This window comes from Notamacropus eugenii, chromosome 2 (assembly GCF_028372415.1).
Source record: "Notamacropus eugenii isolate mMacEug1 chromosome 2, mMacEug1.pri_v2, whole genome shotgun sequence".
Lineage (NCBI taxonomy): Eukaryota > Metazoa > Chordata > Mammalia > Diprotodontia > Macropodidae > Notamacropus > Notamacropus eugenii.
Window position 1 is genome coordinate 350,450,532 of NC_092873.1, and position 27,848 is coordinate 350,478,379.

The 27,848-nt window shown below is 45.6% G+C and overlaps 1 protein-coding gene across 5 annotated transcripts; it reads left to right on the forward strand.

Moving 5' to 3' along the window:
• Positions 1 to 20: 20 nt before the first annotated feature.
• On the forward strand, positions 21 to 26,564 carry SAMD14 (sterile alpha motif domain containing 14). 5 transcript variants are annotated; one of them, XM_072646086.1, is made up of 11 exons: positions 21 to 9,178; positions 15,002 to 15,053; positions 16,288 to 16,380; positions 18,414 to 18,580; positions 20,127 to 20,415; positions 21,303 to 21,390; positions 21,599 to 21,673; positions 21,800 to 21,959; positions 24,671 to 24,793; positions 25,039 to 25,194; positions 26,115 to 26,564. In XM_072646086.1, the coding sequence occupies exons 1-11, from the start codon at positions 9,170 to 9,172 to the stop codon at positions 26,268 to 26,270; spliced, it is 1,368 nt and encodes a 455-aa protein (XP_072502187.1). In that variant the 5' UTR covers positions 21 to 9,169; the 3' UTR covers positions 26,271 to 26,564. The 5 variants fall into 5 exon arrangements, with proteins under 5 accessions (XP_072502187.1, XP_072502189.1, XP_072502190.1 ...); XM_072646085.1 differs by lacking the exon at positions 21 to 9,178 and adding an exon at positions 13,641 to 14,901; XM_072646088.1 differs by lacking the exon at positions 16,288 to 16,380.
• The last annotated feature ends 1,284 nt before the right edge of the window (positions 26,565 to 27,848 follow it).

The following is a 27,848-nucleotide window of genomic DNA, read 5'->3' on the forward strand; positions in this document are numbered from 1 at the left end:
AGGGTGAGGGGGTAAACCTGGAGCCTGGCTTCTCATGGAGCCCCCTTCCCTGAGTTGACTGACCGGTGACCAATGAGGGATTCAGAGTCTTGTCGCTGAGCTGATTGACATCTCTTGAAGTTACTGCCCCCATGCAGGATGAGACCACTTTTCCCCTGCTCAGCACCAAGGTCAATCCACCTGGGTTTGAGGTAGGGAGACCTAGACCCAGATCCCATCACAGTGGTTAGCAATCTGGACTCCAAGGTAGGAAAACATGTTCAAATACTCCTGATGCTCACTGGCTTCGTGACAAAAGGCATTATTTGACCTATCTGGAACTTGATTTCTTCATCTGTCTAAAGGAAATGATGATAACCATGGCACCTACCGCACAAGGTGGTTGTATGGCTTAAATGGGACAATATAGGTAAAGTACAAAACTTGAAGAGCTATATAAATGTCAGTTATTATTATTAGGCAGCTAGGTGGCATAGTAGATAGAGTGCCAGACCTGGAGTCAGGAAGACCTGAGTTCAAATCTAGCCTCAGTCACTTACTAGCTGTGTGACCCTGGGCAAGTCACTTAACCCAGTTTCCTCATCTGTCAAATAAGCAAGAGAAGGAAATGGTAAACCACTTCAGTCTCTTTACCAAGAAAATCCCAAACAGGATCATGAAAAGTTGGACACAACTGAACAACTTACTATTTTTATTAAGCTTAATACAATTTAAAAACCAAGGGACTGGAGTTACAGGGTCCAGTCAAGTCAACTCTTGATCTTTTCTGTTGTAATTTTGATATATTATTCTTACTGAATCAAGCAGACCCCCATAAAACTTGGCTTAAGCCTTTTCCTCTAGTCATTTCTCCAGACCCTGCCTGGACAGCACCAGATCCTTTATCTATTCAGTTCTTCGAGGGTCAAATATTTCATAGGATTATAGCTATGAAACAAGAAGGCAAATCATTGACCATTGAGTCCAACTCTTTAATTTTGTTCCTGTCAAAGGCCGTTAAGCAAATTGCCCAATTACCATATAGTAAGGGTCAGAGGTGAAATATGAATGTAAATCTCCCTCAATATTCTTCTCCTTGTACCAAGATGCCTCACTATTAAGCATCTCCTGTATGCAAAACACTGTGCTAGTCATTGGGGGATACCAAATGATCCCTGCTCTCAAGACATTTACTTTCCAAATCATCATTACCACCATTATTAATACCAGTATTTATCATTGCTATCAGTAGTAATAATAGTTTCATTTGGATTTGTTGTTGTCCAGTCATATCTGATTCTTTGTGACCCTATTTGGGGTTTCTTGGCAAAGATGCTGGAGTGGTTTGCCATTTCCTTCTCCAGCTCATTTTACAGATGAGGAAACTGAGGCAAACAGGATTAAGTGACTCACCCAGGGTCACACAGCTAGTAAGTGTTTGAGGTTGGATTTGAACTCAGGTATTCCTGGCTCCAGGCCTGGTGTTCTATCCATTGTACCACCTTGCGCTTCTAATTGGTACAGCACTTTGCAATTTATCCCATTTTCCCAACAACCCATGAGGGAGGGAACAATAATGGTTCCTTGTATTTCTGTAGTATTTGAAGGTTTACATGTGTGTGTGTGTGTGTAGTTATCTCCATGTGGAAACAGATTTAGAGCAATGGAGTATCTTGTTCACACAGCTATTACATAGGTGGCAAAATCATTTGATTCTAAGTTTTAGGAGCATAGACTTAGAGCTGGGAAGACACCAGAGGTCAGTTAGGCCAACTCCCTCATTTTACAGATGAGGAAACTGAGGCTCAGAGAGGTTAGTAAATAGCAGAGCTATGATGTGAATCTAGATGTGCTAACTAAAATCCAGCACTTTCCCCCAAGCCTCCACTGCCCAGTGTTCTTTGTCTATCCTGCCTGATTCCAGATTGAGAATCTCTTGTGTGCTTTGACTGGGGTAGGTTGTGGGTTGGAAGCAGGAATACAGATGTCAAGCAGAGCAATCTCCTCCTGAGCCTTAAGGAAGTCCCTTTGTGAAGGGGAGATAGAGTCCCTGCTTCTGAGAAGCTCCCAGTGAGGGTGAAGCAATAAGCCTTGTCCTCAGTGAGTTTCCAGTCTCCAGGGGGGGAAGCTGTTCTTTAGCCAGAGCCACAGGGAGTTGTGGTCTGTCACTTAAAGGGGCTGTTGGAGGATGAGGCTTATACGAAGGAGAAACTTGATGAAGGAGGTACTTTATGTTAGAGCAGGTTTAAAGGTTCCCCATCCCTATGCTAGAGTATAAAGGATGGAGTATAGCTACCTGGGAAAGGGAAGTCATTCTAGCCTGGGAGAAAGCCAAGGTAGAACACAGGGAAAAGAAAAGAAGTTGGGAATAGACATTTTGGCTCAGACAGCTGTGTTGCACCTGGAGCCATGAAGACCTGAGTTCAAATCCAGCCTCAGACACTTCCTAGCTGTGTGACCCTGGGCATGTCACTGTGCCTCAGTGTGCTCATCTGTAAAATGGTGATGATAATGATATCTGCCTCTCAGGGTTGTTGTGAGGATATATAATAACTGTACATTGTCTGGTGCATAGTAAGCACTATATAAATATCAGCGTTATTATTACAGAGAAAAATAATGCCCAGGGCCTGCCATGGAAGGAGGGAGGTGACTCCTATTCCCATTTCCCAAGGGTTAGAGGAAGCAGTGGTATCCTGATCCCCCAGTATTTTGTCCACAGGTCTGGTCCTTTGGCAGGAGTGGGATGTGAAGTAGGAAGTTAGTGGCTTGGCAATTGAAAAGAAGCTATCGCAGCCTGACTCAAAAACCCATGCAAAAGAGACCCGATGCCCACACTGAGAAGGGATATCTGGAGAACTGGGGCACAGGAAACTCCTAAATCCTTTATTCACCTTCTCTGTTTACCCACTTTGGATTGCTGATTCATACCACTGGCTTCCTGGTTTCTTTATTAATGGAATTGAACACTGGGATGCCAGAGTCCCTGGCTGGGAATAGGGCAGGGTGAAACCCTGGGGAGTGCCTATAGGCCTTGCTACAAGAAAGGAGAGTACAGATAGAAAACTCACTGATGCCACTGGGATTTTACAGTGCGTGGGAGTTATCGACCTCCTCTTTATTATGAATTTTGCAGAGTAAAAGTCAGGTAAACACCCAGACAGAAGATGAGTCTAGTGACTTATAGAATCTAGAGACAGAAGGGATTTTAGAGCTAATCTAATCCCAGTCTCTTTATTTTATAGGTAGGAAATATTAATTCAAGAGAGGGAAAGTAGTTTATTTGTGGTTTATATGCAGAAAAGGTGAATAAGTACAACCAGAAGTTAAAAGTAAGCCAACTGACTCTAACCAGCGTTCTTTCCACTCATCATGATCGTGGACAAAAAGTTATATCTGGAAATGGTAAAACACTATATCAGGAAGACCTAGGTTCAAATCCTGCCTTGAAGACTTACTTTAGCTTTGTGATCCTGAGCAAGTCTGTTAATCCCTCTAAGCCTCAATTTCTTCATCTATAAAATGAGGATAGTAACAAGCATCTCCCACAAGGTCATTGTGAGGTTCAAACAAGACAATGAATGTGAAAAACTTTCCAAACATTAAGGTCCTGTAAAATGACATGACAATGAGGGACAGGTATGGCACCTGTGGAAACATCTGCTACCATGGCAGGTCAACATCTGCTCTGCCCTTAGAGCCTTAGAAAGTTGTTCAGGGTAGAGGGGTCAGATACAGAGCCTCTGGCCACACTGCAGCCCCTAACACTCCCAAGTAAGTACAGCCAAACCAGATTAAAATGTGATTGCTGGAGCAGCTAGGTGGCAAAGTGCACTGGCCCTGAAGTCAGGAGGACCTGAGTTAAAACCCAATCTCAGACACTGTGTGACCCTGGGAGAGTCATTTAACCCCAATTGCCTTTTAAAAAAGTGAAATTGTTTAGTCACTTCCTACTTTTTATGACCCATATGAGGTTTTCTTAGCAAAGATAATGGAATGGTTTGCCGTTTTCTTCTCCAGCTCATTTTACAGATGAGCAAACTGAGGCAAACATAGGGACTTGTCCAGGGTCACACAGCTAGTAAGTTCCTGAGGCCACATTTGAACTCAGGAACTATTCACTGTGCCACCTAGCTGTTCATTAAAATGTAAGTAGGGAATATTTAACAAAATTAATAAAAAAAAAATAGAACACAAATAGCATTAATATATGGTTTTCTAATTCTATGTTGAGCACAGGAATCTTATGTAAGATTTAGTAGCCCCCTTTCTATTTGTTTGATATCAGTCTAGAGGTCTTAAAGGTCATAACTGAGACCAGCTCTGCGCACTGTATTACCATATATTTTTCAAGATGGGAGCTATTATTATGCCATGTTGCTGGCTGGTGGAAATCATTTACCTCACATCCATGCTTACCCAAATGCCTACTACCCTAATAGTTCTTGGAAAGGTTCAGGAAGATAGGGAAAGTTACTTTCCCTGATAGGAAGAGTCCCGGTAGACAAAAGTGCCAAGATGATGTGAGTTCAAATCCAGCTTCACTTTCTACTCTGTGTGACCCTGGGCAAATCATTCAACCCTTTTTGCCTCAGTTTCTGCATCTACAAAATGAGAAAGAAACGGCAAACCACTCCAGTATCCTTGCAAAGAAAATCCCTCAATGTCATGAAGAGTCAGACATGACTGAACAACAAACCTTCTCTGATCCATAAACTGCCAGTTCCCACAATAAAGACCACCGATCCCTAACATCAAAGATCATCAGGTCTCTCATCCTATAAAGCCATAAGAGACATGTTTTGCTTGCCCCTTCCTGGCAAGAGAGCAGGTGTTAGGAGATAGTGGGGGAGAGGGCATTTTGCAAAATCCCATCCTGCTGAATCAAAAGGCTCTCCAACCTTCCTGTGTGCCATTTGTATACAACTGGCAGGTCAGGAAGGGAAGCAGTGCACTGCATATCCTGTTGGCACCTGGTTGCCTGCTGTGTGTGCATGTAAGGGACCTTTCCTGTGTTGTATCTAGAGAATTTTGCTTGTATGTGCTCACTTCGGGTTGTGTCCAATTAAGGTGTGCTGTGGTGGGTTGGGTTTAGTGGGAAGAAGATAGAGGATTGTTGTGTTAGGCCCTATCAGGTGAAATGTGTATTGTTTTAATGGATGGGCTCTCTGTGTGCTCCATGGCATTCATCAGCACTTTCAAGCTTAAAAAGCATTTTCCATATGTTGTCTCCTTTGATCTTCACAACAACCCTGTGAGGTTATTATGATCTCCATTTTACAGATGGGGAAGCAGAGGCACATAAAGGTTAAGTGACCTGCTCTGTATGACTTAGTAAAAGTGTCTGAGGCACGATTGGAACTCAGACTTTCCCAACTCCATGTTCAGCATCCATACCACCCAGCTGCCTTTTATAATCAATGTTAACTATTTATGTATTTAAGGAGGCAATCAGGGTTAAGTGAATTGCCCAGGGTCACATATCTAGAAAGTATCTTTGGTTGAATTTGAACTCAGGTCCTCCTGACTCCAGGGCCAGTGCTCTGGCCAGACACCATCTAGCTGCCCTGAGTCTTAGAAACCACCTGGATCTAAACCTTTGATTTTACAGATGGGGAAACTGAGATCCAGAGAGGAGAGATGATGTCCAAAGTCACACAGTGAGTTGGTGGCAGAATTAGAAATAAAATCTAGGTCTCCTGCCTTTCCCAGTCAAACGTTCTTTCCACTACATCTTGCTTCCCCTGCTGGGCTGGGTTATTAATGCTGGGAGGTGTTATTAATGGGATGTACTCATTATAAATTATCTATATATGAGGGCTTCCCCTTCTTCCCCTAGCCAGAGAAAGGATATACTACTCCTTTAAAAGGAAAGAACTGGAAAAGGAACCAGGATCTGTAGGGAGGGAGAAAACCGAAGTGCCACCTGGGGAAGAGAATCTTTGCCAATGAGTAGAGACAGCCCCTTCATGGTCTGCTCTTCTCATTGGCAGAGAAGGTTCTTCTCTGCCTCCCCATCATACCTATGATATCTATGTTCTGTGCTCTTGGCTCAGTCTTTTGGCAAGAAGGAGAAAGTGAGGGGCAGAATCCCAGAAAGATGTTGAGGGTGCCCATGACTCTGGGTTATGCTGGAAAATGTTTAACATGGCTCACAAAAAAAAGTCATAATCTGCATTTAATTTGCATTATTAACATTTTCTCCATCACTTTCTTAAGTCTAGATTATCAACAAAACAGTAAGTCAACCCCTGATTTGCAGTATTTGCCAAGTGATAATGTGAAAATGTTACACTAAAAACTGAACAATGAACTTTCAGAGGAGGTAGGAGTTGGCTCCAGCACACCTCTGCCTCCACCCTACTTTATACCCCACCGAACCAACCTCCAGAACCTTGCAACCTTAGCCTTACAGAGCATTGGACTCAGTTTGGTGATCCTTCACCCAGGATGATTCTGGGATTCAGGGAAAGGCATGTGTGTGTGTACAAACCTCTTGAGACAAATGTAATCTGGTTCGCTTTGACTAAGCAAACTGATGCCATATAGCAAGCACATTTGGGAGTGAGTGGGGGAAGGGTACAAGGGAGAGAACAAACAATGATGGCGTGTCTGAACTCTGAGAATAAAACCTCTATAGATCTTCTAGACTTAATAGACTTTCCATAGATTCATTCCACGAGCATTTATTAAATTCCTACTATGTTCTAGGCAGGGTTAGCTAGGTAGCTCAGTGGTAGAGCACTGGGTTTAGAATCAGGTTCATGAATTCAAATCTGGCCTCAAACACTTACTAGCTGTGTGACCCTGGGCAAGTCACCTGTTTTCCTTATTTTCCTCATCTATAAAATGAGTTGGAGAAGAAAATGACACACCACTTCAAGTCTAGCCTCAGACTAGCTGTTTGACCCTGGGCAAGTCACTTAATTCTCTTTACCTCAGTTTCCTCAGTTGGAGAAGGAAATTGCAAACTACTCTAGTATCTGCCAAGAAAACCCCAAATGAAGTCAAGTTGAGCTAGACACACTGAAAGATAACTTTACAACATGTGCTAGGTAAGGTTCAAGATGCTGATAATGCAATAATAATAATAATAATAACAAGGAATTTAAATTAGATCCCCACTGGCATACTTAAGATGGTCACAATCTCCCATAGACCCTTGTCTGTATTTTCATACCCTTCCTCTGGAGATCCTTAGGCACTTAGAGATATCTTGCTTTAGTGCGAAAAGAGCTGGATTTGAAGTCAAAAGCTATGATTTCAAGCCCTGGCTCTATCATTTAGTAGCCCTAGTCCTTGGAAAAAATCAGTTCACCAGTCACTTAAGCTCTCATTTTCTTCATCTGTAAAATGGGGATAATGCTTGCACTATTGTCAAGCATTCTGTTGGTTTGCTTCGTAAATGAGACCCATTACTGTTCTGTTGGACTCCCCTTGTTCCCTCAGAGATCCATATGTAGACCTACATGTACGCCCTCCCCTTAGCTTCTTATTTATATACTTACCTTCCTTGGGATAGGAACTGGACCTGTGATTTTATTGGCAAAGGGAACTCCCGAGTGAGGGAACTCCTCCTACCAAATCTGGTTAGCGGCTTCTCTGCAGTTTATATTCTTAGAAGAGTTGCCTACGGGGATGAGAGGTTAAGTGACTTGTCTAGAGTTACCCTGCCGTGGTGAGCTAGGCGTGCGGCTTGTACTCAGACTTCTATCCGTTGTGACACATATCTGAACAGGTTCATAAATCCCTCCTCTGTGGGGAGGCATGATGTAGTAAGGGGGAGTGGGGGGAGGGAATACTGAATCCAAGCTCTCTTAAGGAAAAAGAACTATACTCTTAACCTCCCAAGGTCTTAAATTTGCCCCTTTGTAAAATGAAAGGGGCTGGATTAACTTCCTTTACAATCCTAAATTTAGATACTCCTACAAACCCCATAATCCCACCCCCAGACAGAGTTGGGACTAGGGATAGGCAGGTTAGACAGTCACAGAATGGGTGGGGAATGGGGAGGGAAAGCACGAGGGACCTTTTGGCAGACGAGTTTTTAGAAACGCACTTGTTTTTTAATGATAGAAAATCCTGTCTCTGGTCCTCAGGTATTTATTTTGTGATTCCCCGAAGTCACCTGCCTACCAGTGAACACCCAGGGGGTGCTATTTTGAAACTTTGCTGGGGGCGAACAAAGCCCCTTTTCCTCGACTCAGACCCTTTCCAGCAGCATTCAGTAAACCACCCACCCTCCCGCTAATTCCATAGACCCTTTTATACCGTCACCGCTTAAAACCTCATAGGTCCCTATACTTTATCAAGGACTAGAAGAGCCTTTGAGCAGGAGCTCTCCACCCTGTCTCGGGAGCTCCCCTCCGCTCAGATGTTGCATGACCGCCCCCAGCCCACCCCAGAAGTAGCTGTATCTGCGCTGCCCAGAGCCTAGGGCTGGGGATCACCAGAGCCTGAGCCCCATGCGCCTCCTCCTCCTCCCCCTCCTTCCTCGCTGCCCCAGTCGACTCCTCCTCTGACTCCCTCCCTCCCTCCCTCTCTTTGTCTCTCTGGCGCCCGCCCTCCTTGCCCCCCCTCCCCCCTGCATCGCCACCTCCCCTTGGGGACCCCGGAGGGCTACGCTGACGCGACGATTCCACGATCTATTAACGGGGCAGGGGAGACTCGGGCAGCTGAGCTAAGGGAGGGAGAGGGACACACACACACACACACACACACACACACACACACACACACACACACACACACACACACACACACATACATGAACAGAGCATCCTCCTGTCAGATCTCCGGGCTCCGCCTGTTCCCTCCAAACCTCTCTCTCTCTCTCTCTCTCTCTCTCTCTCTCTCTCTCTCTCTCTCTCTCTCTCTCTCTCTCTCTCTCCTTCCCTCCTCCCTCTTCAGCTTCATCCTTTCTCTTCCCTCTCCCCATCCCCCATTTCCCCATCCTCCCCCCCCTCACCCCCATCCTCCATCCCTCAGTCCGGCTCCGGGACCATCCCAGCCCGGCCCTCTTAGATGGAGCCTAGTGAGTCGACCCGGAGCTGCCTGCTCCCGGGGTGACGGGGCCAGCGAGACCACGGCGGGGAACCCCCTCCCCTTCCTCCACACCCCCTCTCACGTCCCCGCCCCGCGGACCATGGATCCAGAAGCCCCCTCGGTTTTAGGAAGCTGAAGATGACAGATGCTGGAGGTGAGGAGGGCGGGCGCGGGGGCGGGGCGGGGGCTCGAGGGAGCAGGGGCTGGTCCATGCCCTCTCCCCCTCCCCCTTTTGGGGGAAAGCTCCTAGTCTTTTTCTATCAGACTCAACCCACAGCGGGGATACTGGCTGCGGGATCCGCTTGTTTTTCATATTTGGGATTCAGAGTGTGACTGGGGCGGGCGCAGCAGAATGAGAGTGGGGAGGTGGAATGGAAGGGCCTTTATTTTACCCATTGAAGAGGAGCTCTGAGGGGGCTTGGGGGAGCTCGGGTGATGCCAGCAGGAGGGGGTGGGGAGAGAAGGATTTGTGTCGCTAATCCCATCCCTTCCAGCCTCAGAGAAATTAATAAAAAGCTGGAAAGGGAGGGTAGCAGGAGGAAAGAGACGGGCATTAACTCTTTCATTCCCTCGGTAAATTTCGATTTATGAGATAGGGAGAAACTTCATTGGGCCAGTTTGGAGTGGATTGAATAGAAAGCAGGGCGATCTATGAAGAGGAGTCCTACATGACCCTCTCCCCACCCAAGACACCTCTGGACGGACTTGGAGAGAAAAATTGACGTCCTCTTCACCTCCCCAAACCTGTTTACTCAATGAAAGGCGGTCAGTTCGTTCCCTATCACCAAGTCAAAGGATAGCGAAGAGTCCCACACTACATATGGCGAATGCTGGGGTTGGTTCTCCCTCCTGCCAGTCGTTCAACAATCAGCCTACGGCCCCAAACAGGCTCTTCCTGCCAGGAGTCCTCGGGTCGATTGCCTCAAACCTCTCCCTTCCCTTCCCTCGGACTCCACCCCCTGCTCCTCCCAGCCCTTCCCTCCCATTCTCAAATGGCCGCAGTCAGCCCCCTGTCTCTCTCTCTCTTTTGAGTCTACCCCCCTCTCACTTCTTATTTTCCCTCATCCCATTCACTCCACATCTTAATCTCGCTTTCCTTCTTTCCCTCCTATCTCTCTAACACTCGTCACCCCCTTTCTTAAGCTGTTTTATCCTCGCTTTATATGGATCCTTTCTGTCTTCTACTTATCAGTCTAAGGCTGGAGCTCTCTCCATTCCCTTATTCTTTCTCTGACTTCTATTCTCTTTTGCCTTCCAATTCCCTTTCTCTTTCCCCCAGTCTTTCTTCTTTTTCACCTTTCTTTACTTTTTTTATTTCCTTCACACACCTTTCGGTTTCCTCTATCTCCTGCCTTAGGCAACCTTAAATCCCTGGCTTATTCCTTGACTGAAGAGACATAAATTCAGCCTTCTGATTGGAATGGGTGAGGCCCATTTGAGCTTCCCAAATCTTTCCATAGGCCAATGAGTCAAACCACGTGGGAGAGTCCCAGAGGGGCTCAGTCCCTTCCTCCCCCACCCCCAGCTGGATTCTGGGTTTGAGAAGAGGGCACTGGGATATCCAATTCTCTGAGACAATTGAGGAAGATGGGGAAGAACAGAAGGAGCTGCCTCAAGGAGCCATTAGGGGGATGATAGGGTAGCAGTAGGGGAGACCTTAAAGGGTCTTCTCAGAGAGGCAATACTGTGTGGTAAGAACCTGGGGACTCAGAGTTAAAATACCTGAACTCATCTGACTTGGAAACTTCCTCATTGTGTGACCTTGAGAACATCCCTTTGGTCCTCTCCATTTTAGCATGGCTTAGCAGACAGAACAGTGAATTTGCTTAGAATACTTGGGTTCAGATCCTGCTTCTGACTCTTGCCAGCTGTGTGATGGTGGGCAAATCTCTGAACTTCTCTGAGTCTGTTTCTGAATCTGTAAAATTAGAATACTGATACTTGCACTCCTTCCATTACAGAGGATCTATAATTCTTCAGTGCTATGGAGATATGGGCTATGCTTCGTCAACATGCTCCTCCACAAGAAAATTAATGGGATGGCCTGAGGCAGAGGAGGAAAAATCCCTTTGGGAGTAGTAGCAAAATAGGGAGAGTCATTGGGGAGGGAGGGGAGCAGCATTCCGGCTGGAGGGCTTGTGACTCAGATTTCTGGGGTCTTCTAACCTCCTGTCTCCAGTGAGATTGGTGCTGCAGATTTTCTTCCTCAGAGATGGCTATTTTAAGAGATGACAGGGGGCACCACCTCATACTCAAGGTTTGGAGTACAGTCAAAAGTTGACACAGTCTCTGCTCTCCTGGATTTCAAAGTCTGACCTGGAGTAAAGGAGAGGGTGGTGGTGAGGGTTAGGATTACAAATGCATAATCAAGGAAAATAGAGAGAAGATCCAGTTCCCAATGAGTGTGGGAAAGGGGTAGTCTGAAAGTATGTTAGGATGCTGGTGAAGAGAGAGGGAGGGAGGAGGGGTCATCTTGGAAGACTTTCTGGGAAACCTTCAGTGAAGGAGAGGCGGGTTCTGTCTGTGTCAGAGGAGTTGGTTTCATACTCTGGCGGAAGTTCAAGGCTTGAGAAAGAGAGACAGGGCACAGGAAGTCAGCTTGGTGGAGACAGAGCAGTGCCCAACATAGAAAAAAGGCCTCAGAGGTACACTAGGCTCTTCCTCTCTTTACCATAGAAAGTGTGGATCACCCTGACCCTGATTTCATTCCTGGGATACCTCATGGTGTGCCAAGAATTCTGCTTCCTGGGTGTGTAGGAAAGTTATAATATGGGCGCTGCATTCAATGATATCAAAACATTACTAGATGAATAGAGTCTGTGGAGAGAATGGGCAGTCTCTTTGAGGGCCTGTCCTTCCTCTAGTTCTGGGATCTGTAAGGTGGAGGGTTAAAGTACTTGACCCATTCTTTCTCTTTCACCTGGACCAAGGGCAATGATAACCCAATTTCTGGGGCAGCTAGAAGAAGCAGATCAATAGATGAATTATTGGAGTAGGTCAGGAAGAGAAAACTATGGAGGGTTTTGCTACCTCTCCCATTCTCAACCAATATGATTTAAGTTTCCTCCCTTTTGTCCTGGTTCTACTGCCCCTCTAAATGTCCTACACTCTCCCTAAAGCCAGGAGCCCCCTCTCTAGAACAGTGTGAAAGGATTTCAGCTGTAGAGAAAGAGAGGGAAGAGACAGAGACACACACATACATAGAGAGAGACAGACAGACAGACAGACAGAGACAGAGAGAGATACTACAACCAGATAGAGCAATGGGTGGGATTGATGTTAGGATGTGTTCCTAGTGAAAAGAGGAAAATGTTTTTACCCATTAACTCAGCTAGTGCATAGCAGTTTCACCTGGTCCCTGGGACCATTTCTCTCCTGTGCCCCTGAGTGTCACTACATCTATCTGAGGCTCAGTTTTATCACCTGTACAATGACTGTAAGAATCAGTACCCCCAGCTCAGAGCCTGGAGAGTGCTCATTTAACTCTAGGGGAAGTGCTCAAGTCCAGTCCTTATTTTGTGGACACATGTTAAATGTTGTAAGGAAAATGTTGTAAAACAAATGTTGAATGTTGTGAAGAAAGCGTTTGGTTGACTGCTCTGTACAAATGGGAGTTATTATTACTAGCAGTGCTTTAAGCTAACTTCTTGATCATAGCAGCCAAACTATGTCTAGGGTTGCACCAAGGTTCCTCCATTCCCCCTCATTGCATTGCCCTGATTGACCTAGCTTACTCCTTTTTGCCTCTGGTCCCTCTGTACATACTTCACCACCAACCAGTGATATTGTCAACTTTCCCTGTCTCTGTCATTTCTCCCACTAATACTGAAATCTCTCCTCCAGGAATTCTTCCTAGATTCCTAGAAAAGAGGAGGTTTCATAGATGAGTGCTTAAAGCAGTCTTAGAGATTGCCTCCTTCAGCTCCCCCATTTTACAGATGAGAAAAACCAAGGCCAGTGAAACTAAATGACCTGTCCAAAGTCACATAGGTAGTAAGTAGAAGAGTCAAGACTTGAAGCTCCTTTACCTCCATATTCACTAAAAAAATTGACCCCTCCCTGATAAACGTATTGTGTACTACCCGTTCTCTGTCTTGGGGCCATATTTGTTTTTTCTTTTTTTTTTTTTTTTATTATTAAATTTATTTATTTAACTTTTAACATTCATTTTCACAAAATTTTGGGTTACAAATTTTCTCCCCTTTTATCCCCTCCCCCCCCAAACCCCAAGCATTCTAATTGCCCCTATGACCAATCTGCTCTCTCTTCTATCATCTCTCTCTGCCCTTGTCTCCATCTTCTCTTTTGTCCTGTAGGGCCAGATAGCTTTCTATACCCCTTTACCTGTTTTTCTTATTTCCTAGTGGCAAGCACATTACTCGACAGTTGATCCTAACACTTTGAGTTCCAACTTCTCTTCCTCCCTCCCTCCCCACCCCTTCCCTTTGGAAGGCAAGCAATTCAATATAGGCCATATCTGTGTAGTTTTGCAAATGACTTCCATAATAGTTGTGTTGTATAGGACTAACTATATTTCCCTCCATCCTATCCTGTCCCCCATTACTTCTATTCTCTTTTGATCCTTGGGGCCATATTTGTGCTATGTCCTTTGGCCTTTCGGATTCTCTCTGTAACTATGTGTCTGTTGGAAAATATCCTAAGGATAGTCAGAGACTGAGTTTATATTACTCTGCAGGTGTTTTCTTCCTTTTTACTGTGCCACATACAAAGAGGCAGTGCTGTGCAGTGGAAAGAAGAATGTAGAGAGGGAGGGAGATAGGTTATGAAGAAAGAATAGAAAGAAGAAACTTGATTCCACAAACATTCAGTGTGTACTATGCGCATGGCAGTGTGCTAGGATCTTGGCAACACAGAAAAAACAGAAAGAAAGAAGAGAAGGAAGAAAGAAAAAAGGAAGGAAGGAAGAAAGGAAGGAGGAAGAAGGAAAGGAAAGAAAGAGGGAAGGAAGAAATGAAGGAAGGAAAGAGGGAAGGAATGAAAGGAGAAAGAAAGACAGGAAGGAGGGAAGGAAGAAAAAAGATTTTTTAAGAGAAAAGGAAAAAATCTGCAAACCAGCCTGCGTTCTAATCTCAGTTTGGCCACTGATTTACTGAATGTCCTTGGGCAAATAATTTCTTCTCCGTGAACTTTAGGTTCCTGATCAGTAAAATAAAGGGGCTGGATTATACAGTATAAAAGGTCCCTTTCTCCTCTGACATTCTGTATTCTTTGAGTAATAAAGGATTTAGAAGCAGCTTGGTGGCACAATGGATGGAGGGCTGGACTTGGTATCAAGACGATCAAATCCTGCCTTAAACATCCATTAGCTGTGTGCTCCTTGGAAAGTCACATAGCCTGTCAGCCTCGGTTTCCCTCTATGTAAAATGAGACTGATAATAATGGCATCCACCTCATAAGGTGACTGTATCAAACGAGATAATATCATATAGTGCTTTGCAAATTCTAAAGTGCTATGTAAATGCAAGCTACTAGGATGGTGAGGAGGAGGAGAAAGAGGCCAAGAACCTTTAATAGGATCGATGACTTCTGGGTATTGGTACTCCCTCCTCTCATTGCAGATACCAACTTCTCCATCCCTTCTCACATGGTGCCGTGCTCTTTCAAGTTTTATCATAAATGCTCCATAGAGAACCAGCCAGTTAGAAATCCATGAGGGTTCGGTACAGTGGAGAAAAGCCCCAAAAAACTCATCAGGACCCAGACAAGTTAAATGACATGTGTGACACACGGCAAATCAGCCTGAAGCTGACTCCCTGAGCTTTAAGTCTGGGGTTCGAGGCTGGTTCCCTTCTTCTGTGAGCTGGGACAAGAATCCAGATGTCTTCACTTCAAAATGGCTGGGGGGCAGATCTCCAGGTGGGTGGTAGGGAGAAATCAGAAGGACCAATAGACCTAGTGTAGGTGAACACGGAACATCTCACCCTTGGCTTCTCTCTCTCCAACACCTCCCCTCCAGCTTTCCTGCATCATGGCTTCCTCAAAGCTCCAAGACACCGAGGAGGTTTTTGGTAAGTGCTCTGGTACCTATCTATACTCCCATAATCTCAGGACTGGCCTCTGGCTAATCCCCTGTTTTCTTGCCCTCCTTACCCTTGAGGATTTTAGAGACAAGAGTTAGGCTGTACACAGTGTACACAGGGGTTCTGAACTCTATGACTGTTGGATCTTTCTCCCCACACCCCATCAGACACATGCTTCCTTCCCCATACACACATCTTCCTCTGTATCATTTCCAACACATATAAGATACAGCCTCCTTAGTACACATTGAGGTGGATCATCAAACACACATACCCACACATGTACACTCACCCCCCCCTCCACCACCACTTCCCACTATATTTATTGTCTAAAGATGGGGACAAATGATGGGAGAGTCTCCACAGGGCAGCACTCCCAACATGCACTGGGAGTAGCAACTGATGTTCCCACACTGGACTCAGAAGCTCAAAGGAAGAACAGCAAAGGTAGGGGGTAGGAGAGGAGAGAGGCAGAGATTGCTGAGAGCAGGCTCCTGGGGCCTGGGTTTCTCCTACATGAATCATGGATGAATTAAAATCAGAATCTCAGAGCTGGAAGATATTTTCAAGACCATCACATGCACCTAGTACCTGAAGATGAATGAATCTATTGCCTGGACGTTAGGAAAAGATCTAGAAGGTTAGGAACAGGGACATTTATACATAGGTACCTACATATGTCTGCCTAGGATTTGTTTTATATGTACATACACATTTTGACTTGTTCCCAGATACACACTAAAATGCACTATACTTAGGGAAGGTGGCAAGAATAAGCATTTCTACAGAGATTACTATGTGCCAGGTACTGTGTGCTAAGCACTTTAGCAGTATCTCATTTGAGCTTACCCACCAGAATCCCTGCCATAGACTTTTCATTAGTTACCTCTCTTCCCCTACAGGATTTTCTTCTCTCTTTCTCAGCTCTGGTCCTTGGTATTTATGTGACCTAGGTAACTCACTTCTCCTCTCTGGGCCTCAGTTTCCTTCTCTGTAAAATGAAGGAGTTGGACCAGATGATGTCCAAGGTCCTTTCCTCTTCTCAATCATGAGGTCTATAATCTCTCTTACTCCTTTGCAATGTCTCCCCATCTCCATATCTCTAGGCTCTCCTCTATTGACCCCTCCTTCCTTTCTTCTTTCCTTCCTTCCTTTTCTTCCCTCCTTCCTTCTTTTCTTCCTTCCTTTCTTCCTTTTATCCTCATTCATCTTTTTTGAAAAGAATCAGAAGGCTGGAATTGCTGCTCATGTACCCAGGGAAAAGTCAGCGAAAGGAATCCTTGGACTCCTACTCCTCCTGGTGGGATGGAAGAAAGTATGTGAATAAAAGGGGAAATGGTCATCTCTCTAGTTTTCTCCATCTCTGCCTTCTTCTGTCTCTCAAATCTCTGTAGTTCTAATTCTCAAGCTCTCTCTGCTTTGGTCTCCCTCCCTCCCAGGCCCTGCCTAGTCCCTCTCTTTCAACCCACAGAGTTTCTCTTCTTCCAAATCTCCATTACCATCACTCTTTGACCTACCCAGGTCAACCCATGCTGAGTCCAACCCTCCCTGTCCCCCCCCCTTTCTCTCTCTCTCTGTCTCTGTCTCTCTGTCTCTGTCTCTGTCTCTCTCTCTCTGTCTCTCTCTCTCTCTCTCTCTGTCTCTCTCTCTCTCTCTGTCACTCTTTAAATATTCATGAGCTTACATTGCCTGGGGCTGCCTTTTACTGAAGAGCTATTGCTTTATCTCCTTTCCAGAAACAGAACTACTACATAGGTAGAGGAACTGTCCTCACTAATTGGGCCAGGGGCTCTCCATGATGCCTCTTTCCCCTTTCGGATGACTACCAAAGGATGGAAATGGGGGGAGAGCAGTCATGGTAGTCATTGAAGACTCACCCCTCCCCACCCTCACCCTCTGCTGGGGTTAGGGGTAGATCTCTGGATCTGGAGCCAAGAACTCGAGCTCAGTCTTCCTTGCGCACTTCATTATTCTGAATATCAATTTCCCTCTTTATAAAATGATGGGAGTGGACCAGGTGATTTCTGTGATCCCTAATCTTTGACCCTATTACCTGGAGCTGAAGCTCTACTCTGCCTCTTTCTAGTGAAATCACTCTGGAGCCTCAGTTTCCTCATCTATCAAATGAGGGTAATGATAACCATCTTACCTCTTTCTCCTAGTTGATTATGGCTTTGTAAATCACAATGCCCTATATGTGTTAGCCAGGATGTTGTTATTGCCTATTTAGTAGGTAATTTAGTAGCTACTTAGTTTTTCTTGCATTTTTATGAGAAGATATTACTTATTATTAGCATCAGTGTCATCACTTATTTTATGAAAAAATAATTAACAAAACTCAATAAGAACAGAAATAACTTAATCAGCATAACAGGAGGGGGCAGCTTCTCGGGGATTCAGGAAGAGTCAGAGAGAAGGGGGAGAGGTAGCTGTAGATGCCAGACTGGGGCTTGGGGGGAAGGGTCATAGATTTAGCACTGGAAAGGACCTTAGAGGTCATGAAATCCAGCTCTCTCATTTTACAGAGGAGGAAACTGAAGCTTAGGGAGTTTCAAACCCAGTTCTTCCTGATTCCAAGCCCAGGATAGTATTTACTAGGCTCCTCTGAGTTGAAAGCCTTTGGAGTCCTGAGAGTAATCTGAATGTGTCCATATACCTATGTCCACAGGTAGAAGGATGTGTACATCCCAGTGTGCTCACACATCCCAACAGGGTGCTTCCTCCTCTGAGGTATAGGTGAACAGGTGCTGTCTCTCTGGGGAGAAGTTTCTATGGATGAATGGGATCATTAAAAGGAGTGTGAGCACCCTATCACAGGCTGCTGAGGGTAGAGGTGTGGGAGACAAGGAGAGAAATGTTATGTGACTTCACAAGTCCATAGGTGCCAAGTGGGGCTATAAGCAAAAGGCTATATTCAGATTCATCTGTAAAAAGCAAAACTTTCAAATATTTATAGATAGATAAATAGATAGATAGATAGATAGATAGATAGATAGATAGATAGATAGATAGGTAGATAGATAGATAGATCCATATTTTTTGTGGAGGGAGGAAAGATCCCTTCCTACCATACCTGAGGAAACAGTGTAAGAGCTAATAGTCAAGGCAGGTGGGGCTCAGTCTACAGTCAACAGAATCCAGGTGACAGCATTCTGGGTTCAGGAGTGACTGTCTCCATCTGTTTCTGGCTGTCCATTGAAGTGGTACAATCCCTACTGACCTGATAACAGCTCTGCTCTATCTGTCTTGATCTTCACCTTTCAATGCCTTTTTGTCAATCCGTGTTGGCTACATCCGTGTCTCTGACCTTATCACTCCAATGTCTGTCTTACTTTATCTATGATACAGACCTGGACTCAGTGATCCCAGAGACAGTCAGACTGGACAGCAGCCTCCATAAGGCCCGGGCCCAGTTGCTGGCCAAGGGCAGGCGCCACCGGCCATCTCGCTCTCGGCTACGGGACAGTGCCAGCTCAGCTGAAGAGGGCGATGGCCCAGAAGGGCCAGGGGTCAAGGTCAGAGCTGCTTTCTCCCCTCCACACATAAATATGTTAGAATCCAACAAATATGTATTAATGTGTATGTATGTATTCCTTGATTAGTATGTAAGCTCTTTGATCATAGGAACTGTTTCATTTTGGTTTCTGTATCACTAATGCCTAGCAAAGTGCTTGGGACATAATAGGTGCTTTAAAAATACCTACATGCAGAACATTGTGCTGAGAATTGGAAAAGATACAAAATTTAGATGACACAGCCCTTGCTTCAAAGAACTTATCGTTTAATATGGGGATGAGTCACCCATACAGTGGACTATATTACATGGCATCATGTAAGTGTATTTGAGTTACAAACCAAAGTGTGATCAGAGTGGTTAAGGTCCTGCTCAGAATGATCAGGGAAGCCTTCTTAGAAGAGGTGGCATTTGAGTTAGACTTTAAAACTTAGACAAAAAGTATAACCTATAGCAAACTGCTTGCCTCAAGGAGGCAGGGTAGGGAAAGAACAGAAAGAATCTGGAACTCAGATTAAAAAAAAAAACACAAATGTTAAAAATTGTTTTTACATGTAATTGGAAAAAATTATATATATATATATTATGGGTATGTATGTAAATTGAAGAGACAAGAAAAGACAGCTAAGAATTCAGCTTTAAATTCTAGAATAGGCAGCAAAGCGTAATGCAGAGGATCACAAAGATCATAGCTCTAGAGGTGGAAGGGACCTAAGAATCATTTAATTCAAGCCCCTCATTTTACAGATGAGAAAGCTGAGGTTCAGGGTGGTTACAGGAATCATTAAGATCATACAGGTAATAAATATCAGAGGGATTTGAATCCACATCCTCTGACTCCAGAACTATTATTCTTTCTTCTGTAGGATAGTCCATAAGACCTGGATTCAAATCCTTTCTCTAACACAGGGGACCTTGTGCAAGGGACTTAGCCCATCCCTAAGCACCTCTTTAAAACTACAAGTTACGGATGAGTTGAGGATCTACAGGGATTTCCTTACTCTGATGAAATCATAGATGCAGACCAAGAACAAAATAAAACAAAAAACAACAACCAGAATTCACTAAAGAGAGAGAAGAGGGCGAAGAAGGGTTTGGCCGTCCAATTCAGGGACACATTCAGGGGAAGCAGCTGGAGGAAAGACCTAGTCCTGGAGGGCAGCAGCATGAGGGTAGAATGACAGTCATCAGTAATTGTGACAGAGGGGTTTGACCTTTGCTACACAGATGACAAGACGGACAGAGCCCTGGGTCCCTAGTGTCAATTCTTTCAACCTGTTGGCTAATGCTTCCGAACCTTGCCTGGGGGACCCTGGGGATCGAGCCCCATAGCCTCGAGCCGGGGAGCTGAGGTCTCATATAGGCCTTCTCCACTTCCAGGGAAGAGAGGGAGGGATTAATTGTCCCAGTCCTTGCCTTCTAGTCTATGGGGTGTAAATGGACCCAGACTGCAGGGTTTCCAGCCCCTTTTCTCGCTTCCCCGCCACCACCTCATCCTAAGGACCCAAAAGTCCTAGGTTCCCGGCTAATCACTCCGGGACCGGCAGGTAACGGATGGCTGTGGGAGCCCCCTCCACCGACTTCGCTCGCCGCTTCACTCCGGCCCAGGGTCTCCCCCCGGGGGCCCCTTCACCTTGGAGCCCCCAGGGTTGCGGCGAAGCCTGGATGAAGACGAACCACCGCCCTCACCCCGCACCCGCTACCGGCCCCTACACAATGCGGCCTCCCACGAGGCTCTCGCTGCTGCCTCCTCGTCCCCCCCACGCTCAGCGCCCAGCTCCGACAGCTCCCCCAGCTTTGTGCGACGGCACCACCGGGCTGAACCGCATAGCGAAGGTGAGAACGTAGTACCCTCAGATGAATAACTGGAGTGTAGATGCGCGGCAGGGCGGGGTGGGAACACTTCTACCTGCCCCACAGTGAGCCCTACTGGTCACACCTCTGTACTGCAAGTCAAAGGATAACTCCACCCTTCCCTTGTCCCCCTCTGCCCCATCAGTCCCTTGGGTCATAGCTGGCACTCGAAGATAAGGAACTTCCTTTCTGTCCATAGGCATTTCCTAGCTAAGGTCAGAAGTGCAGTGGTATGTATAGGATACTGGCAGGGGTGTGCTGGTCAATGTTTTAACAAACAGCTGTAGGACACACAAGTTTAATCTGCATTAATAACATTTTCTCCCAAACTTTCTTAAGGCTAAACAATCAAAACAACAAATCAAGACCTGATTTGTAACATTTGCTAATTTCTGAGTCCTAAATGCTCACAATGAATTTAGCAATGGCCTCGTGAAACCTCATTCAATAGATGCCAGCACAACCTCAGGTAGTGGGAAAGGACAGTAAAGAAAGTTCATCCATCCATTTGTCTTGCATTCAAATATTGATTAAGAACCTACTACATGCAGAGAGCTGTACTAGGTACTGATGAAAACACATTGGATTTAGGGCCAGAATTTTTTTTCTGTTATTTGTTAGTTATGCTATAGGCAATCACTCTCTGGGCCTCAGTTTCTTAATTTGTAAAACAAACTTGATGGTCTCTAAGATTCCTTCCTATGGCAAAATAGAAAATGAAAATATATACAATTCAGATGAGTCATGGTTCTGCTCCAGTCAATATGGTGGGGAGGGGGTGGGACACGAGTTAAACTTTGGAAGTGTGTAAATTTGGGGGGAAAGACTATATTTACTCCCTTGGATTATTTTTTCTCTACTCTCCAAAGATGACAGCCGAGATGCCAGCCCCTCTGAACCTGCCAGTCCCACTACTGGCCTGGACAAGAAGACACGTCGAAAATTTTTGGATCTGGGGTAAGGGAGTTTCCCAGGAATCTGAGGGTAGACTAACAGGCTACCCTTCTCAGTCTTGGGGGGACAGATTATGAAGAGAATGAAGGGATCCAAACTTTTGAGGGTTCAATGCCGACATATATGGGTTTCTCATTCCCAGTCCCAAGGCACCCAGGTATCACCTTGGCCAAAAGCACATCAGCTACATTTTTCTTGGGTCTTCTCACAGGGTTACCCTGCGCAGGGCATCAACAGGCAAGAGCAGGAAGGAGAAAGGGAGTAACCGACTGTCCATGGGCAGCAGGTAATCCAATACCCAGTTGGTATCACTGGCCTGCCAGTGCCCTCCCTGATGCCACAAAATCCATGCCTTTTACATCAACCTAGAACTCTCTGCTGGTGCCCTCTGACTGGCATTGTTTCTTTACAGGGAGTCAGTGGAAGGCTCTGGTCGAACAGGTGGCTCACCATTCCTGCCCTTCTCCTGGTTCACAGACAGCAGCAAAGGTTCTGCTTCTTCTGGGAGTACTGCTTCCCCAGCCTGCTCCCCCAAGCATGAAGGCTTCAGTCCTAAGAAGTCAGCTTCTCAGGTTAGCATGGCTGTCCTTGGCACTCCTAATCTCTTTAGGATTTTTCTTTGTGCCTAAAGATCCCCCCAACCCCCACCTTCAAAGTTTTATGCTCTCCACTTGGTTGTCTCTTTTTTGTAATCCATTATCCCAAAGTTCCTCTGAGTTTCCACAGACTAGGTCTAGTTTTGTGGCTGTCCCTTCCAAATCATAATTTTTAGGCTCATGTTGCCTCCAACCACAGTTGCCCCTGGGAAATCTCAGAATAGAGCTCACCTATGGTTCATGTCAAATCCTCCACAAGCACTCAGGGTAACAATGCATATTTCTGATATGGGGCAGTTTTTATTTCACTCCACAAAAAGTACAGGGAAAAAACCCACCAAGGCATAAAACACATAAAGGACCCAGAATAACCTATAAACAATCATCAATACAGTTCTCATTCAGCAGTGAATTCTGCCTTCTCCACAGTTCAATATAGTCCCCTAGACTTATAGCATCCTGAACTCAGGAAATCTCCTCATATTCCTGTGGGTCCCACTCCCATTTAAAAGACCCATCTGGACTGATGGTACTCCTTGAGGGCTTGGGCTCCCCCAAAGGGACGTATACTTAGCATCACAAGGAAAGTAACACCTCTAACATTCTGGGGAGTCTTACTTTTTTCCTAGATATTCATACAGGCATCTAACTCTATGGCACCAGCCTGAGGGTTTGGATTTTTCATTTCTCTCCAACTCAAAGAAAAAGTATTTGGAGTTGCATTCCAAGGCACAACTTTCTCTTTGGATCTGCACTGTGCAAACAACTAAATTATTAGCAGAAGGCAAACACTGTCTTTTCCTCTACCATATCACAACTTAGTTCCAGGCTGCTACTCCTAACTACAGAGAAGTTAGATCCTCTGCTAGGTCCCCTTTTCTCTCTAGAAGGGTGGCTCTCTGAACTCAAATTTGGGTTTGTGGGTGATGCGATCCCAAGTGATGGCACTGCTCAGCATCTCCCCTTCTTTCTAAAAGGTTGCATTCTAGAATTTTCTTCTCTTTGCAATGTACTGTCACAGCTCAGGAGCTCTCCCTTCCCTTGATAGAAGGTTGGTTTCACCACCACCCTCCTCAAAATGTCCCCTTCTCTATCCAGGAGATTGGGTTTCAGCAGCTTTCTTCACAGAGCACATAATAATCCTCCATAGCTACCATCTTGGGCTGAGATGGTATTCCTCCACCTCTGCAAGGCTGGGGCCAGAAATGTGTTTCAAGGAGCTCTTCCCTTGGTCTCATGGGCAAGAACATAACCTTAATATCTATGTGCCTCTGTCCCAAAGTGGACATTGGTGGTTTGGGCAGTATGATAAAATGGAGAGAGCACTAGCTCTGAAAACAGAGCACCTGGATTCAAATCCTCCTTCAGACACTACCTGGGTGACCTTGAGAAAGGCATATAACCTTCCAGGATTTCCATGTTCCCATCTGTAAAGTGAGAGGAATTAGAGTAGATGTCTCCTGAGATCCCTTCAAGCACTAGATCAATGATCCTATGACCATTCCTCACCCCCTACTTCCCAAACAAAAGTCTGATCTTAGCTCTGCAGTCCTTTCCAGAAAAATAAAGGTCAAAGAGTTGAGTTTTTAAGGAAGGTCCTCTTTTATAGGTCAGTACAAAATCATTGAGGACAGCTAGTGATAGAGGGCCTGGTCTGGAGTCAGGAAGACCTGAGTTCAAATTCAACCTCAGACACTTACTAGCTGGGCAAGTCAATTAATCCTGTTCATATCAATTTCCTCATCTGTCAAATGAGTTGGAGGAGGAAATGGCAAACTACTCCAGTATCTTTGCCAAGAAAATCCTAAATGGGGTCATGAAGAGTCAGACATGACTGAAATGACCGAACAACAACAAAACTGATGAATGATTCCTTCTATGAAAATCTAAGTCAATTCAATTGATTATCAATATATTCACACTGAATTGAGAATGGCTCAAATGAGTATACCAACCTTCTTTTTAGGTTTAGGCTTACCATCCTCTTTAAGTTCATCAGGGATCTCCAAAGATCATCCCCTGTACCTGAGAGTCCAGTTTTACTCCCACTTATTACAAGAAGCCTTACTACACCCTCACTAGCCCAAGTCCACAGTATTATCTTCTCTGCTATCCTATAGCATCCCCTTCTTCATGCCCATTTATAATATCTTTCCACATCAAATGGGACAATTTACCTAAGATATTGTGTAAACCTTAAAAGAGAAGGTCCAAACCTGAGGTTTCATTTGTATAGGCAACTCTTGTTACTAGCCTTGTCTGTGGTCTCAAGACAGCTCCTCAGAACACTGAGAGGTTAAATAATTTGCCCAGGGTTGAGTTGAGACTTGAACCCATGTCTTTTTGTCCACTGTAGCATGTTGCCTCTGACCTTAAAGACTCTACAAATGTCAGTTGCTATTGTCAGCAACAGCATTACTACTATTCCTCCCAAATAGACCATAAGCTCCTGGAGAATGGAGACCAAGTTTTATATGTCCATGCCCATTCTTTCTTGTACTAATTTTCATTCCTGACTCCCTTTCCCCTCAACACACACATCAAAAAAAAAAAAAAAAAAAAAAAAAACTTCAACCCAGGATTTTCAGTACCAGAAGGAATAAAGTTCTCTGAAGGGCAGATGAAAAGCATGCAGGAACACCTGCAGGCACCAGTGTCAGTTCGATCCCTGAACATTTCCTCCTCAGGAATCCACCCTGAGTGACGATGACTCCACACCTCCCAGCAGCAGCCCTAAGATACTGAGCAGCTCACGACCAGACCCCAAGTGCTCCTACCCTTACCACACATTATCCCAGTCCTCTGATGAGGTGAGTTCTGGTCATGGACCCAGGGTATGGTGGAGGGAGAGGGTGTGAAGACCCCATTTCTAGATGGGACCTGTCCATGGTCCTGAATATGGATTCCAAAACAAAATAGTGACCTAATCCATTACCTGAAGATTACTACCCCACCCCACCCCCAAGTCTCTCTGGTACAAAATTAGGATGGGTGAAAAGGCCATGGTAGAAACATCCCCATTCCCTCATTCTTTTTCTCTTTCCCCACCACCCAGTTCCTGGATGAGCCACTTCCAACTGCCAATCACTGGACTAGTCAACAAGTGGGCCAGTGGCTAGAGAGTCTCAACTTGGATCAGTACACTGCCGAGTTTGCAGCTAGACAAGTGGATGGACAGCAGCTGTTGCAACTGGATGGGGGGAAATTGAAGGTTTGAGAGAGGAGATATCCCTGTGTGGGTGGGCCTGGCACATCAAGACCTGTGACCCCAGCTTATTTCCTGGATCGACAGACCTCCAGTGAAGGTCTTTAGTCTGACTTTAGACTCTGATCTCTTCTCATTCCACTTGTACACTTGCCTATATGGAAAGGGAAGGGTTCCAAGGCCCATTTTGGCACTGAGAAATCACTGAAGGCTGAGGACTAGCTGGGATAAGGAGAGTCTTCCCACTCTTAATTATTCAGTTGATTCTGAGCAGGGTAGGCTATATGCTAGGCAGATGTCTGAGCCTTGGCCTCCAGTTAAAGTCCTTCCTCTGGGTAAGTTATCCACCAAGTCCTAGATACCTCTGGCCTGACATTCCATTCTCAGGTTGAAGCCAGTAGAAGTGGTGGTGGTGGTGGTGGTGGTGAGGAGAATGACATATATTGACCTATGATCTCTGCCCAAGGAGTTGGTTTTTTTTAACTTGTGCTCTAAAATTTCTGCCCAACTGCACGGGAGGGACAGGACTCTAGATGCTTCTAACTCTCTGGAAGGGGATAGTGGAAAGGACTTTTGAGATCTCCTGTTGGTAGGTGGGCCAGGAAATGCCAAAGGGAGGTGACAAAATTGGTGGGTAGAGTGGGGAAAAGATGTTATATACAAGTCCTTTCCTATCCTCTCTCTGAATTTCTATAGCTAGAATGGTTTCTCACCAAGGTCCAAGTGGGCAGAAAGGGAATTGAGCTGCTTCAAGCTGGGCATAGGTTGTACTTCAGAGAAGACATAGTGAAGGTATTAAGATTGAGGAAAGTTGAAGGTTCTTCCTTATTCTCCCTTAAAAGAGCATCACTGAGCCAAATCGCTAGGTAAGGGATAGCTAACATCTTTGTTGCTCCTCAAATGCGTATTTTCCCTAAATTTCCTAGAGCCTGGGGCTCAGCAACTCCCATGATCGGGCACTGGTGAAACGGAAGCTAAAGGAGCTGGTGGCAGCAGCTGAGAAGGAGAGAAAGGCTCAGGAGAAGGCTGAACGGCAGCGGGAGAAGCAGAAGCGCAAAGAGGCTGAAGCTCGAAAAAGCTAGAGGCTCCCAGGCTAGGAGCAAAGACCATGCATGACTCCCTGCCTGCTGGGGCAGGGGTCCCCCACACTCTACTTCCCCCAGCTCAGGGGGAGGGAGGAGGAACCACAGGACCTCTGGGAGAAAGGGGGAATGAAGGCGTGAAAGCTTGGACCAGCCCCAAAGTCCCACCCCAAAGGGGCACACATTCCCATCCACACCCCTCTCAGTACCCCTGGCAAAACCCCAAGAAGGGACCCTACTTACTAAAAGAGGGCTCCCTGGGGAAGAAGCAGAATAAAGCCTATTTCAAAGACATTTTGACATTGAGTTGAGGATAGGGACATCTCTAAAGTCCTCAGACTCCGAGGAGTTAAGAATAATATCCAATGAGAAGGACTAGGGGCCAACTTGGTGTCCCATATTACAAAAATATTGTTGGTTGGGGTGGTAACAGGACCAGATTATTACTCCTGTTTCTGGCTTAGGGTTACTCTTGTGGGGAGGGAAGGAACTTGAAGGAAAATTTGCTGGGATTAACCTTTGTATGACTTCTGCATCCACAAAGAGGTCTACACTCCCCCAGAAAGGGAAGACATAGACAACAGTAAATCAGATCAAGGGTGGAAACCAAGCCAGATTAAAAGAGAAAAATCCGGGAAATCATTAAGAGACCTTAAAATACTTAAGGAGTTTGAGAGGAGAAAAGATGGGTTCTCTCCCATTTTCTGACACCTGAATTAAGGAGAAGGGTGATTACATTTTTGTCAGCCCTCTATTTAGTGCCCCTGATCTTTGGATTTCAGCTGAGCTCTGGTCTGACTTAGGACTCAAAACCAACCCCTTGGTTTTTATTTCCTCTTCCTCCTAGGGATGGTGATGGTGGGGAGAGGACATCTGGGCACTCTGAAGACAGAGTAGCATCTCAATATCTGTTAGCCAAGGTAGAGCTGTAAGTAGGGAGGGGGCAACCAAAAGTTAGAGGGCAACAAAAGAACTTGTATTCCTTCAACAACCAGAAGCAATGAGCTTAGCATCTAGTTAGCAAAAGTAACTGGTTGCAATAGGAAGTTATCAGATGTGAGCTTGCTCAACCTCACTCCCCCCACTCCAGGTGAGCTTCTGACCAGCCCAGTCCCAAATTGCTCCTTTTGGTGTCCCAAGATCTTTGTCTCCCCTGTCCCCATGAAAGTGTCTTGGGGGTGTCTCCACCCACAAGGCCTTGTGTGTCAAGGTCCAAAGTTTTTCATGCGGCGATCTCCATCGACTGTCTTTAAAAGTTAGTCTGAGGGCTCACTTCTTGCTAGCAAAGTTGCTCTAAAGGGCCCAGTCCCACTTTAGAACCTACAGTGTGTGTGTGTGTGTGTGTGTGTGGGAGACGAGGTACTGTTGGATCACACCTCATAATCTCCAGGGTCTCCTTTCTGAGGGAATGGTTTAATCATGGAACTTTAGAACTGGAAATGATGGACATAGCCAGAGAGCAGCCAGCAGAGGGCACCAAAGTGCCCTCAGGGATGGGCAGGGCCCACTCCTTCCCTCAGGATTGGTAGAAGAGGGGGCAGGGTTAGTAGTTCTTGTGGCAACGTGCCAAGAACCAGC

Coding starts and splice junctions, on each gene's coding strand:
- SAMD14 (XM_072646085.1), top strand. CDS start 14,863: ATGTCTTCACTTCAAAATGGCTGGGGGGCAGATCTCCAG. Junction 24,794..25,038: donor TATCCCAGTCCTCTGATGAG/GTGAGTTCTGGT, acceptor CCCACCACCCAG/TTCCTGGATGAGCCACTTCC. Junction 25,195..26,114: donor TGGATGGGGGGAAATTGAAG/GTTTGAGAGAGG, acceptor TAAATTTCCTAG/AGCCTGGGGCTCAGCAACTC.